At 31.7% G+C, this 15740-nt stretch overlaps 1 protein-coding gene across 1 annotated transcript; it reads right to left on the minus strand.

The window, feature by feature from the left end:
* Positions 1 to 83: 83 nt before the first annotated feature.
* Positions 84 to 5119, minus strand: LOC110650475 (uncharacterized). Its single transcript, XM_058131340.1, has 7 exons — positions 4863 to 5119; positions 4285 to 4417; positions 4028 to 4131; positions 1651 to 1822; positions 1406 to 1546; positions 377 to 1333; positions 84 to 245 (listed from the first exon to the last, which is right to left on the minus strand). Exons 1-6 carry the CDS (start codon positions 4910 to 4912, stop codon positions 377 to 379), a joined length of 1557 nt encoding a protein of 518 aa, XP_057987323.1. The 5' UTR covers positions 4913 to 5119; the 3' UTR covers positions 84 to 245.
* Between the last annotated feature and the right edge of the window lie 10621 nt (positions 5120 to 15740).

A 15740-nucleotide genomic window follows, 5' to 3' on the forward strand; every position in this document is an offset into this window, starting at 1 on the left:
GAGAACTGAATCGGGGATTAATTGCATTCTAACAGCTATGGATTCTCAGAAATGAAAAACACCATGGCTGCGAACATTGGAAATTTTCAAAGAGAAAGGAAATTTATTACCAACGCAAAGCTGCTTTTGTACAGAAATCCCAGAACTCATCATATTTCAGGACAAACCATTTAAGATGGCTACTCAGCCACAGCAGAATTTTCCTCGTCAAACAATGGCAGCCATGATTATATTTTACTTGCACTCTGCAACAGCAAGTACCTCGTTACTTTACAAATAAAACAAAAGAAGGATCAACACCATACAGGATAAGTGCCGTAACGCTCAATCCACTCATTTGCGGGGACCAGAAAATAGATGCTTGAACAATACAAACCTAATGGGTCGAACAGGAATTATCTGTCACAGAGTTGCTTCCAACATTTGGGTGCCAAGACGTAAACAAATTAGGGTATGAGAAGTATGACTCATCATCCATTGAAGGCAATCTCTGTGGCTGGTGACGAACGAAACCTTGTTCACGAATATGATCACTAGGAGAATCATATTCCACTTTGAGTTTGTGAAAGGAAGGTAGATTATGAAGTCGATGGGAATCCTGATAGTCTGATACACTATTGGGATCATCAAAAGAGAGTTGATGATCAAAAAGTGGCTTTTCTGCAGTAGCTGAGTGATCAGGAATATCTGCATAAAATGGATTCTCATCATTATCCTCGGGAAACTTCTCACTATTTTTCTTCGTGAGCTCACTAATCCTGGCCTGCGCAAGAGTAGCGGCCGATCGAGCTGCTGCTGCTGCACGATCAGCAGTTTCTGCCGCAGCTTGAGCAGCAGCTAAAACATCCTGCAGATCTACATTAGCCTCACTGTTTGTCCTTGAGATAGGCGGCGAATTAATCTGTCTTGTTGAAAGGGGTGTAGAAGCCACTGATGGGGGAGAAATGAATGGCAAAAATTGTTTTTCGACCTTGGCACCAACCATAATATTGGGCATTTTGTCTTTGGCAGCCACTGGCTTTTCTTCAGTCACATCCTCATCTTTCAAAAAAGGTCCCGGAGCTAGATTTTCGGGAGTTGCATAGTGATTTGATAATTCATGATCAATTCTACGCTGGGCAGTAACTGGTATAGGTTCCATTTCTGGGGCTAAGGCACTGGCACTTGGCCGTAAAGACACTTTAGGAACTTCAGGGAAATCTATTTCTTCGAAGTCTGAATCAGAATCAGGCTCTTTATTATGGGCATGATCAGGAACAGAGTTCAATGCTTCATTATGTTTCTCTTCTGGAAGGGGCAACTTAGACCCACTAACAAATTGTGTTGGACCATTCTGACAAAACAAGGACACATGTAAGGCAGAGAATGAAAACAAATATCAGGACAGTAAGACATTATCACTTACCAACAAGTCTTCATGTGGTTTTAAAAGCTCGGTTTCAAAAGCAACTGGATCCCAATCTAATTCATGCTCCTCAGCAATTTCCTTCAGAAGCTTCAATTTTGCTTCAGGTGAAGGAGCACGAACAGATAAAAATTCTATCAACTGTAGCATTTTAATTTACAGGAAAAAGTCACAAGAAAAGAAACATAAACATTTCATTTTTTTATTATAACTGACCCATAATACAATATGAGAGATCATAAAACCTGGCGATTGACACCACATTCTGGCATAAGCTCATTTGCAGCGACTACAAATTCCTTTCCATATTTGGAAGCAAATAGCATTTGAACTTGCAGCAACTCTGGCAGATCGGCACATCTTGGCGCAGCAAAACAGATGCTAGATATTGCTTCTTTCAAGTCTAAAGGACATTCCCTGAAGTGAATTTGACCTTTCAAATATTCAATATCTAAAAGAGAGAAGTTTCAAACTTTGAGTTGTTATAGAGGTTCTTCCGTATATTTAAAAATATTAAACGGTGATGAGTTAAACAAAATAAGTAACAATACAGTAGCTTGGCAGTATATTACGTGTAAGTACTCGCCTGATATAATGTTAAGTAAACATGATACTTGTATCAAAAGGATACAAGGACATACTACTAATATATATGAGCACCTCCAGTTTTAATTCCTCAACTAGATATGCATAGCATTACTATTTACAACAGTTATTTTTCACCTTTCATTTTCCATAATTTTTATTTCTCCCGTATAAGGAGATGGGACACCAAACTGAGCTAAATAGAGAAAAATATCCATATATTAGAAGCAAACTAGATTGGAATTGATACCGAGTTAAGTTGTCTAACGAGATGAGTTTTCAAGTAATCTTTTTCCTTGATGAAAATAATGTGCAATCTAATCTGGGCAAAAAGCCCTTTTAAGCCCCTAACAATTCTCACAGTCAAATAAGCTCTTGTCAATTTAGTTGATCCATTTATGCCCTAGACTATTACTCTTCGAGTTAAATAAGTCATTGTCAACTTAGTTGATCCATTGAAGTTCCTTGACAATTACTATTAAAGTCAAATAATTCTTTTTCAATTTAGTTAATTCACTTAAGTCCCTGACAATTACTCTTAAAGTCAAAACATTAAAATTTGGCTTAAAGAAGTCTAATCTCTATCACATGACTTACATGTGATGGACAGACGTTTAGTTGACATCTATTTTTGTTATATAACCTAAGAGCTAAACTTTCTATTGCTTTCTCACTTTCTCTCTTTGTGACTCAATTCCATCAACAAAAGACAAATGATTAAAAATATAGGTCTTGTGCATTCTTATTGCGATTCAGCATGTCCAATGTTAAATTTAATACTTTTGGGCATATGCCCCATGTTCAATGCATAAGAGGAGTTTCAGACGCTGCATGACCCAGTGGCACTGAACATGCTGGACTCACATTTAATAGAGTATACACAGTGTCAAGTGAGGCTTGTAACAGCGAAATTAGAGTAAAAAAGGCATAATCTCTATCACTGTGACTTTACACGTGATGGACGGACATTTAATTAACATTAATTTTTGTTACATAATCTAAGAGCTAAATTTTCTAATACTCTCTTCCTCTCTCTCTCTCTCTCTCTCTCTCTCTCTCTACAACTTAATCCCATCAATAAAAGACAAATGAATGAAAATATGGGTATATGCACTATTATTGCCATTCAACAAGTCCAGTGTTGAATTTAGTACTATTCATTATGCCTCATACCAGATGCAAAAGCGGAGCTTCAAGCGTTGCATGACCCAGTGGCACTAGGCATGCTGGACTCATATTTAATGAAGCACACGCGACATCAAGTGAGAGCCTGTAAAAGCGAATTTTTTATTCACGAGAGCTTAAATGGATCAATTAAATTGCAAGGGATTATTTGACTCTAAGAGTAATTGTCAGGGGCTTAAATAAATCAATGAAATTGACAATGACTTATTTGACTCTAATAGTAATTGTTAGAGGCTTAAATGAATCAATTAAATTGGTAAGGGTTTATTTGACTCTAAAAGTAATTGTCAGGGGCTTAAAAAGTCTTTTTATCTCCGATCTATAAACATATGATCTCATGATCATGCTGTGCAATTTATATACCACTCTAAAAATTCAGGTACAACTTAAGTGTTTCTTGTTTGGCAAACATCAATACTATTCCATTCTAGAAAAACAAAAAATTTAGAAATTTATACCACAGCACACTAAATTGACATCTTTCAGAATTGCATATCACACTAATCAAAACCTTAATTTTATTTAATGAGTTAAACCTGTTTCAAAGTAATTGTTGAGTGTTAATTGCATTTTTTTACGAATCAGTTCTTTAATTACAGTGGGTGCTAAAACTTGGCAGCTAAACATCCCAAACAGGCTAATTTTATAAAGCTTTTATCATACAAATTTCCACCAATTTCTTTCAAGATAAATCTAAATTATGCACCCTAACCAATCTCAACTTCAACCTTGTAGGCCACTAACCTGAGAAAGCATCACAACTAAGACAAAAGTATACATGGAGAGAGTATTAACTAGACCAATGAGAAGATAGTACATGGACATGCTACAACAATAAATTTGCGGAATAACCTTTGTGATTCAATGATTGGAAGGCGCACAGAAATCAGCTCAGAGAATAGCTCAAGGATTTCTTGAGCAGCCATCATGTTCTCTTCTCTTATTATATGCTCTACCTGACATGAAGGGGAAAAATCAATGAGAACATATAGATATTTTATTCTCCCATTTGAAGGATAGAACAAAAGCCTTTCTAAGTAAGAATATTTTTCATGTTAGCAGCAAGAACAGTTAAGCAAACAATGATTTTAATGAAAAAGCAGTTATACCCGAATGCGAGCAGTAGCTTCTTGACCAGTCTCAAGAAGCTTAGCAATGTCCCGACGCATTTGCTTTATCTGAATCTCTCTCCTATTCCTCAGCAACTTTATGCGCGGGATAGTAAACTTGAGTAGGGTTTTACTGTTAATAAGCAAGACAATAGAAAGAGATAAAACAAATCTTCACATCTCTAACCCCAAAAAAAAAACAAATCATAGAATTCAATACAATGATTAAAAACAATGAACGCAAAACAACAAATCAAATTGTCATAGAATTCTGTTTACTGATAAATAACAAAGATAAAGCAGTAAGTAGTGCAATGTCTGATTTTTCATTCATTTACTTACTGAGAAAAAGTAGCAGATTGTCAAATAATTTGAAAATCACACATAATGCGAATTGTTCTTTATTATTATTGTTTCCAGCGTTTTCTCAGAAATAAAACGGAACCCAAAAAAAATCCCAATCCCAAAAATTCATAAACAAACCACTAGAAAACCAAAATCATAATAATTAAATAGAAGAATCAATAATAAAATTAGAAAAACGAAAGAATAACAAGCAGAAGAAACGAACTAATTACCATTTGGCAGCCTTAAAGCCCTTGTTGAAGAAGGAATCAAGCATCGACATGACTGGATGCTCAAGATCAGATCATAAAAGCTGCAATTAAACCTGGTAATTGCCAAACCAATATATAAAATTCTTATAAAAAAAGGAAAACAGAGGGAATGGGTTTGTTTGTGTTGTATATAAGATGAAGGAGAAGGAAAATGAAAATCTTCGATTCTTTAATTGAAAAGTACTGGGAAAGATGACGAACAGAGAGAAGATATTTAGATATTATTTTAATAATATATCTTTTTACTAAAACTATATTATTTAAATATATATAAATATATAAAAGAATGTGAGGCGAGTAGAAGATTTTTTCATCTCACCTCGCACAAATCAAAGTCAAAAAATTTAATTGGGTTCGTAGCGAATCAAATCGGATTCAAAATTTGTTATTTCTAAAAAAAATTAATTTTGTAAATTAAATAATTAAAAATTTAAAAAATAAAAAAATTATATAATTATATTTTTTAAAATATAGAGACCCAATAAAATTTATATTAATCCTTAAAATGATTGAAAGGAGTAAAAAATAAATAAAATAAAAATATAAAATTAATTAATTAGTTCGAGAGATTAAAGAGTAATTTTTCTTTTTTAATTAAGTTAATATTAATTAATTTGTTTATGATTACACGTTTGGTTATTTTGCTCCTAAGGAAGACATTGACGCGGGGATCTCCCGCCAGTGAGTTGAAGATATTGTGCGGGCCAAACGTTGCCTAATTAATATTAAGAATTTTTATCATAATTTTGTTGATAAAATATTTAATTTACTCTTTGTACTTATTGAGAAAATTTAATTTAACTCATTTTTAATTTTTTATTTAATTTAATATAAAGTATAAATTTAAATTTAATTTAGCTCAAAAATTAAAATATATAGGTGAAATTTATTGATTTAAATAAAAAATTAATAAGTTTAATTTCTTAATTTTGAGACTATTTCTTAATTTTTTGTTTTAAACTCAAACTTAAGAAGCTTAATTTCTTAATTATCTTGATTGTGGGGGCTAAATTGAATTTAAATTAAAATTTTTAAACTAAATTAAACTAAAAATTAAAAATATGTTAAATTGAATTTTTCTAATAACTACTGTAATTAAGTTTTATAATTAATTTTATTTTTTATAAAATAAAATTTATTTTAATAGTTATAACTAAATGTACTAATAACATATAATGTTAAAATAAATTAAAAATAAAAGTAATTATAAAATCAATTTGAATTAAAAATTTTGTAATTTGAAAATTAATTCAGACACATTAAATTCAAAATTATTTTTTAAAAATAATTTAAATTTTGGAAATACTTTAAAAATATTGAATTTACAAAAAAAAATTCATATATTTCTATTTAATATTATATATAAATAAAATATAAAAATAAAAAATATAGTATAATATAAAAATAATAAATTATGAACGTTACCCACAATATAAAAAAAAAAATTCATGTGATAGTGGATATACTTGTTCATATATTTCCTTTATAAGTTTCATTTATAATTAATTTTAATTGTGATTTCAATTTGAAATTTCATAATTTTAAAAATAATTTTAATTTTATTAAATTAAAAAATATATTTTTTTTAATTTAATGAGTGTTAAAATTTATTGATTATGTAAAACAAGAAAATCATTTCACTTGAATATTACATAAATATCTTTTCAATTAGAGAAGTACTTTTTTTGGTTAATCAATTTTAAGCAACTAAATGGCTGCAAGTGCAAAAATACTTCAAGTGAAAACAAATTCTCAAATTAAATTTTGATCCGTAATTAATTGAATTTCTTAAAATTAATGTTTTGTTTATTTACTGGCTAAATTTAAATCTAAATATGAATAATATTTTAAAAACAAAACAAAAAAATTATTTAAATTCTATTATATAGAATTTAATTCTATCGAATTTATAAAAAAAAAAATCATGTGTTTATAATTTTTTTGAAATGATAAAGTTCATTTGAATTCTATTATTTAGAATGATTGATATATGAAAATGATATATTTATTTAATATTTTGTCTTTATTTATAAAAAATTAATTTAATTTAACCTGACATGAGCAAGGGACAAACTGGCTCATGAATCTCAAGCACCAAGCTCCGCAAGTGACAAACTGGCTCAGCTTTGCCCCAGATCATATCCGCCACCACCACATTATCACACTCTAGAACTACTCGACGAAAACCCTTCAACCATGCTAAAGACACATCCTCTTTGGCAGCCCAAAGTTCCACACCCATAACTGAGGCGATACCCAGATTAGCCACAAAACCACCATGCCACCTATCATTGCAATCCTGAATCAAATCACCTCCATAAGCGGAAGAGGGGCGCCCATTAAAGGAACCATCAGTGTTAACCTTGTACCAAGAAGGAGTTGCACATCTCCACGAAACCCAAATAGATTGATGAGAAACAATTGGTTGAGTAAAACTATCGACAACCTAGTGGGCATGAACAATTCGCCGATAGTAGTTAAGCACCTCATATACCATATCACTGCTGTCAACAAAAATCCAAATTAAATATAGAGTCATTCTGTCTCTTCCAAAGGAAACTAACAAACCACCCAAAACAATTATTGTATCATTGAGAATGATATTTTGAAGATAAACATGTATATTATTATTATTAATGATGGGAGAAGCTAAATCTAATCAAATTTTATGTAGGGTCTGATTTTGTGTTAATAGAACATTTGTTGATCATTATCACTTTATTATTAAAAATTATATAATTATATTTTTTAAAATATAAGGATTGAATGAAATTTGCACTAATATTTAAAATGATCGAAAGAAGTAAAGAACAAATAAAATAAAAATATAAAACTAGTTAATATATTTCTTAAAATAGAGAGTAAATAATTAGGTTGATGGACTAAAGAGTAATTTTTCTTTGTTAATTAAGTTAATATTAATTAATTTGTTTATGATTACGCGTTTGGTTATTGCGCGCCTAAGGAAGACATTGACGCGGGGATCTCCCGCCAGCGAGTTGAAGATGTTGTGTGCGTGGCCAAACGCTGCCTGATTTAATATTATGAATTTTTATCATAATTTTGTTGATAAAATATTCAATTTAATTTTTATACTTATTGAGAAAATTTAATTTAATTTATTTTTAATTTTTTATTCAATTTAGTCAAAATTTTTAATTTAAACTCAATTTAGCTCAAAAATTAAAATATATATGTAAAATTTATTAATTTAAATAAAAAATTAAGAAGTTTAATTTCTTAATTTTGAGACTATTTCTTGATTTCTTGATTTAAACTCAAAATTAAGAAGTTTAATTTTTTGATTATCTTAATTCTTAGGCTAAATTAAATCTAAAATAAAACTTCTAAACTAAATTAAATTAAAAATTAAAAATAGGCTAAATTGAATTTTTCTAATAACTACTGTAATTAAGTTTTATAATTAATTTTAATTTTTATAAAATAAAATTTATTTTAATAGTTATAACTAAATGTACTAATAACAGATAATGTTAAAATAAATTGAAATAAAAGTAATTATAAAATCAATTCGAATTAAAAATTTTATAATTTGAAAATTAATTCAGACGCATTAAATTCAAAATTATTTTTGAAAAATAATTTAAATTTTGGGAATACTTTAAAAATATTGAATTTACATAAAAAAATCATATATTTCTTTTTAATATTATATATAAATAAAATATAAAAATAAAAAATATAGTATAATATAAAAATAATAAATTATGATTGTTACCCACAATATAAAAAAAAAAATCATGTGATAGTGGATATACTTGTTCATATATTTCCTTTATAAGTTTATTTTTTTATAATTAATTTTAATTGTAATTTAAATTTGAGATATCATGACTTTAAAAATAATTTTAATTTTATTAAATTAAAAAATATTAGTTTTTTTTTCATTTTGATGAGTGTTAAAATTTATTTATTATGTAAAACAAGAAAATCATTTCACTTGAATATTACATAACATCTTTTCAATTGGAAAAGCATTTTTTTGGTTAATCAATTTTAAGCACCTAAATGGCCGCAAGTGCAAAAATACTTCAAATGAAAACAAATTCTCAAATTAATTTTTGATCCGTAATTAATTTAATTTCTTAAAATTAACGTTTTATTTATTTATTAGCTAAATTTAAATCTAAACATTGAAAAATGTTTTAAAAACAAAAGAAAAAATTTATTTAAATTTTATTATATAATTTTTAATTCTAATGAATTTATAAAAAAATTCTAAAAAAATTCATGTGTTTAGAATTTTTTTAAAATGATAAAGTTCATTTCATTTATTTAATATTTTGTCTTTATTTATAAAAATTAATTTAATTTAACCTGACATGAGCAATACCAAACTGATCATGCTTTAACCAGTAGCACAACTCAAAGAGTCTACTTGGATTATGGTGAGAGAAGGGTAAGTAAAGGTAAGGAGGAATAAATAACTATTTTAACCCTGATTGGGAAAAAGTGAGTTGATGGAGGGTAAAGGTAAGGGTAAGGGTAAGTAAAGGTAAGTCTTACCCTCCCTTATACCTCAAATCTCAATTTTTTTTTTTTTTTTACACTATAATTTGAGGTATAAAGAGGAGTAAGAAAAAAGAGATGAGATTAATGAATATTTTTATTTATATACTCCTTAATGACTAGAATACAGTTAATATTGTCGGATAGAGTTTTAATCATAATTCTTACTCTTATCCCAAGAAAGTATGAAAATTGTGTCACCGTTGGCCTAATATCTTTAGGATTAAGGATTAACACCGATGCTTACAAGATAAGCAATAGAAGTACTCATTGTCCTTTTGTTTTTCCAAAGATAGAATATGTTTCATTAAAGCATCATATTAGATAATCGGCCTAAAAATAACACCAAACTAAAGTCCAAGCCCATTACAAACTAAGGCCCAAAAGAAGAAAAATCTCAACTCTCCTCACCCGACTCATCGCTTGTTGCAACTTACAATAGTCCCACATCAAACAACTCAACCTAGATGATCCAGATCCGGATCTTATCTTCCTCACACGAGCTTAGAGCCCTCGCTGCCGCCTACAGCACCAACACAACAGACGACCCAACGTTAAGTTCCATTGCAACCACACCGAGGATACCTCACACCACTAGATAACGTGCCAACCAATGCTCAAACGAGGCCACAGAAGCAGACACCCAAAATAAAGACAAGTATCCTCATGAATCTTCTATTATAAAAAACTTATTCTGACTGGGTCATCTACTGATGACTGCCAGCAGTGGTATCCTCATTCGTCTTTAGGGCAACTGCACTTTCAAGACTCACTTTTATGTACTCGTGCCTTGCACGAAATGGGTACACCATTTAAACCCATACAGACAGAAACATAGCATTTCTTGGAGTACATATCCTCATGACAGACCTCAACATGTCTGCTAACTCTATTTCACATTTCTGTGTACTCCACGAAAATCAAGACACTAATTGAGGCACTTTTATATTTCCCGAGGTATAACGCAGAATCTAGAAGCAAAGAATTACAGAAAAAGACAAAAAAGAATCCTATACTCCGCATGTAACATCCTAACAAGACTCCTTTTACATTCCCAAGTATTTTATTTCCCATGAATCTAGAGTCTAAGCTCTGATACTAACTTTGTCACGACCCAACTTATGGGCCAGACCGGCACTAGGACCTGGGCCAGCTTAAAGCCCCCGAGGCCCATAGTAAGCCTAACTATTCATCAAATCCATAACCAGGCCCATAATTTAGGCCCAATATGCATATAAAATAATTTAAATCAAACTGTTATATTTTCATTTCGGACCAACTTAGCCCAGAAATTTTCAGAAACTAAAATCAGGGGAGCCCAGCTCAACTCTATTACCTCATTTACAAACGGTTTAAATACCATACAAATCTTCATTTATAAATCTCAAAAATTTAAATTTAACACAATTTCTAACAAGGTCCGCACTATTACTAACACATGCGGAGTTCTAGATTTTAAATTTAGAAAAGATAGTAAAACAATTAAATAATCGACGCTAAACCTGCGAGGAATGAAACAAGTTGCTCTGTAAAATAACTCCTCCTGTGGCCTGGAAAAATATTGAACAGGAGTGAGCGTTCGACTCAGAGAGTAAAATATCAATTTTAACCATAATCTCTATAACTATCTAAAGCTAATGCACCCTGTAGAGTGAAATGCAACATCAACAATAATTTCACATCATAACAGCAAAAAGGTAATTTGGAGCACTCACACACCCAGTAATATCAATCATAATATATGGGAGCTGATCCCCTATACAGCTCTCTTAAATTCAACCTGGTGCCAGCGAAGAACTCAAGCCGTGACTACCCCCGAATGACCGGGTCCCAGCGAAGATCTCAAGCCGTGTCTACCCGTCCTATCCATAGTCCACACCACATCACACACGCGCCAACGCACGCACACTGCTCCAAATTACCACAACAACATCCATGGCACTTTAACAGTTATGAATGCAACATAAAACGTGCCTAGAGTTTAACTACATAGATACATACATATAAGTGATGCATGGGCATGCTTGAACATATAATAATAGTGAAATTACAATTAAAATTAATATTTTACTCACAGTACACTGATGACTATTGTGGCTGCTGGATGCAGAAAAATAACTGACCTCGATCACCTAATAATTAAATTATAAATTTATTAGTACTAAGTTAAGATAAAACTTTAAAGAGGCAATAGACAGCCTAATTTACGCCGGAAATCCGGCAGAGTTTCCCCTATACCTGGGACCTACCCAACCTGCAAAAAGGCTCAATTAACACTTCTAAATTCTCAATTTCGACAACCACAACTCATCAATATCACATGGCCCCTCCTGGTCCCTCCAAATCAGACAATACTCAAAATCTTAAAAATTACGTTTTAGTATCTATAATTGACATTTTTCAAAAATCCACTCAAACAAGCTCTAAATATTCTAAAATTTTGTCCCGCGGTCCTTAATAATATTATAAGGCTATTGCAAAATGAATTATAATTTTTCGATCATCCATGAATATTTTATGAATTTTATTCTAAATCGATATTAGTCGAAAATGAGCAATTTAGAGTTCGGGTTTACCTATACCAATTCTGACATCTGAAACGCGTCCAGAACGTCTGAAAATGCTAGGATTGACTGTAATATTGACCACGTTCTGAGACAGGCTGCCGGGCAGCCTAATTTGGCTGAAAATGCGGTCCAGATGCCGGTGAGCCATCCTCGATCCGATTGCACCTAAATTAAGTCCAAATTTTGTTAATAATTATTATAAAATTATTTTTAAATTTTTGAAATCGAAAAAGTTCAAAAATCTCACCAAGCGATCTGGACCGTCCGATTATCGCCTTTTTCAAACGGTGTCCGATCGGAGCGGGACCAGTCCTATCTCGAAGATCTTGTCGTCTTAAGTCCATCGGTAGCCTCGGATTTCCGATCCGACGGTCGGATCGCTAGAAAAGTGGCCGGAAAGCTCGAAACCCATATGTTTTTCTTCCAACTTTCTCTCACCGGATCTTCTCCCTCCGGCCACCGTTGGAGGTGAGGCTGGTTGGTTCTTGAAGCTTGTTGTGCCAGGAGTTGAACGAGCCCAGCCTCGTCAGAAACAACCACCGAATGATGTCGGAACGAAGCTTGAAAGTGGCAGCCTCGCACATGCGTCCACCTCCCTCTCTCATTGAAACTAGCCTCCATTGCCGCCCTTTGCCTCCTTGCTTGCTGCTGTAGAGGCTCACCGGAGCATGCTGGAGACTCACCGATCTTCATCGCCAGCAGTGATGTCCTTTGCCGGCCGGAAAAATGAAGAAAGGAAGAGAAAGAGAGGGTGAAAGGGAGAGAAAGAGTGCGTGGGGGTGAGGGGGGCGTTGCATGGTTCTGTTTCAAAATTCCAATTTCTTTTTTTTTTACACTGCCCAAGCCAACGTCAATTCCATCAACTTTTCATTTCTTTCATATCATATATATATATAAAATATTTTTAACTTTTAAAATATATAATATTTTATTAAAATAACTTTATTACATCTCCATTTAAAATAATATTTAATTATTATTAGTATTTAAAATAAACTCTTACTTAATAAATTAATTAAATATAATAATATTATTGATCATAATATTAGTAATTATACTAAATTTTAAAAATGTTAAAACATAAAACTATAATCTAAATTCAATAATCCAAAAGATTAAATCTAAAACTTTATAATAATCTTAAAATATATTAAAATCACATAATAGTATTAAAATAATATTTAAATGCTATAAAAAAAAATACAAAATCCATATTTTAAATTTTTAGGTTATTACAATCTTCCCCCCTAAAAGAAAAATTCGTCCTCGAATTTTCGAACAAATAAAGAATAAAAAAAGAGCGCTATTGGGATAGGTGCAAGTATTTACTCCTCCAACTAAGCAAAAATGATTAAAACACTTCATTCTCCAAACTCTTTGAGTACTATAGATCGCATTCCTCTGCTCTCTGATTTTACTGTAGTGTCATAACTGTCTTTTAGTGATGTCAATCCTCATTCCTCTATTTCAATAATTTCTGCTTTCCAAGGACATGACTTGTGTTCCTTTACCTAATAGTATCCTATGAGATGTTTTCCTGTAGCACCTATCATCAGCATTCCATTCAGAATCTTTACTTGTCCTTTGACCTCAACGGTTAGCACATGTGCATCTTCTCACTTTCATGATACTTCAAATTTTTAATCTCTTTTGTGTCATTACTAAGGTACTTAGACCGATGCTCCACTACTCCTTTAGTCTATCATCTCATAATAACTTGTTTTAAACACCTCTTAGTGTGTTTCTAGCATACCTATTCCTTCTTATCCTCATCATTATAACTAGCTCTACCAAGCTTTCTTCCTGTCCTTTAGATCTTATCCACTTCCTTTTCCTATTTTTGCTATTATTGATATCTTTTTAACCTGCTGTACATATTCCTTAATCTTAGTCCTGTCTCACCGTTACACCTTTTCCTTCAAGGATGTCCATCCCATTATCATCGTTAACTTTCTTTTCTTTTTTAGTCTTATCTTGATTACTAGTTCCATTACTTCGAGAATTCTAACTTTACGATTGACTCCTACCAGCACATTCTTCACATTACGTAACACTTATAATTAATTATAGAAAATTCTTTTTGTATCCCTTTTTTCCAACTTAACTAACAGAATATTATCATTCCCTACCAGCCTTAGTAGGAAATTGCTTATCCTGGATGGATATGAGCCCCAGAAATTATAAGTTCCATCTGAACTAACACGGCTATGGAAAATGTGTGCCATGCCTTATTTCTAAACAAGATACTTCACATGTTCATTCTCCTTAATATAATCACATATACTACCCATAGCTTTCCAAACTTCAGCCTCATCTTTTCCTATTAGCAACAATCTCATTCGCTGTAACTCATTCACAATTAGTATTCTCTCCAGCTCATAATTTAAAATAGTCACAAGCCTTAGTAGCTAACTCAATTTGATTCCTGTTATTACTCTGATCGTCCTTTCATACTTAACACTAGGTATGCACTTACAGTCATTCTCATATCACGAAATTGTATATGAGTTGGTGCCTACCAAACTCTCAAATAACTAGGTCTCCTTGACTCAGTCTCTGTTCCTTATATAACCTTCTAGAACCAAAAGCACAAGCTAAACTTGAAAAGAAAGAAAAATATCCTCTTATATTCAACTACGCCCGATTGTCCATATAATAACATTTAACCTATGTTTCTTAGTCTTTCTCTTCAAATTTCATCATCTCCCAGCACAATTGTGCTCTACCCATAATGCATCATTTGCATGAACCCTTTACCATACCATTGTCCTTCCTGATATAATATTTTATAATTTATTAACTTTACTTATACTTGACCTATGATTCATATCTATCATCTTTTATATTGTGCCCTTAACTTTTGTTGATTCCTGAAAGATTTCTCTTATTAATAGATTCTTCCAACACTAATTCCACCCTTATCTATGGTCATTAATTTGATCCTTGAACTTTCTAGTGATTTATAACCACCTATACTTGTCACTTCTCATTCTACCCCTACTGTTGTCCTGTCGTTATTGCTTCACTGCAAAGTGATTCTGTTGGTCACATTAAAAATGTTTGCCTATCATTCATAACGAACCCCTAACTACCTTCTCACTATCTCAAATGTCTAACCTAAAGCCTATGTGTCATTGTCTATCATTCTTTTCCTCTCATAATACCTATTTGATCCCTTAGATTGACTTTTATTCAGCTTACTACTTACTAACTCTTTTGTCTCTGCCTAATTAGATAATCCGCAATACCACTGCACACCTTCTAGCTTTTGCTCATTATTATTGTATTCCTCGCCTAATCTTCTTGATACTGTTAACAAATTAAAAGAATCTTGCTCCATTGCTATCCACTTCACTTTAGAAAATAAAGAATAGATAGAGTATGATCCAATCATGAAACTCCAAGCTCTATAATTTAGCTCCTGACACTACCTCAACTACATCATGCTATGAGTATCACATTACTAGATTCCACACCTCTATCACTATTCTCACTAATATGGTCCCATTTTGAGTTCTCCATCCTTGTCATTCACCTTGCCAATAATAACAATTAGCTTACCCTATATCTTAACTTTGTTCCTTCTATTATGCGCCCTTCAGATTGTCCTTTCATTTATTTCTTTTGTCTTACCCAAAATAGAACTTAACTATTCTATCCCTGGTTCCATTATTATTCCTAACATGACAGCTGTACCTGCTAACTATATCTTTCAGAGTCTTTACCACATTATCACATATCT

The sequence above is a fragment of the Hevea brasiliensis genome, chromosome 12 (assembly GCF_030052815.1).
Source record: "Hevea brasiliensis isolate MT/VB/25A 57/8 chromosome 12, ASM3005281v1, whole genome shotgun sequence".
Lineage (NCBI taxonomy): Eukaryota > Viridiplantae > Streptophyta > Magnoliopsida > Malpighiales > Euphorbiaceae > Hevea > Hevea brasiliensis.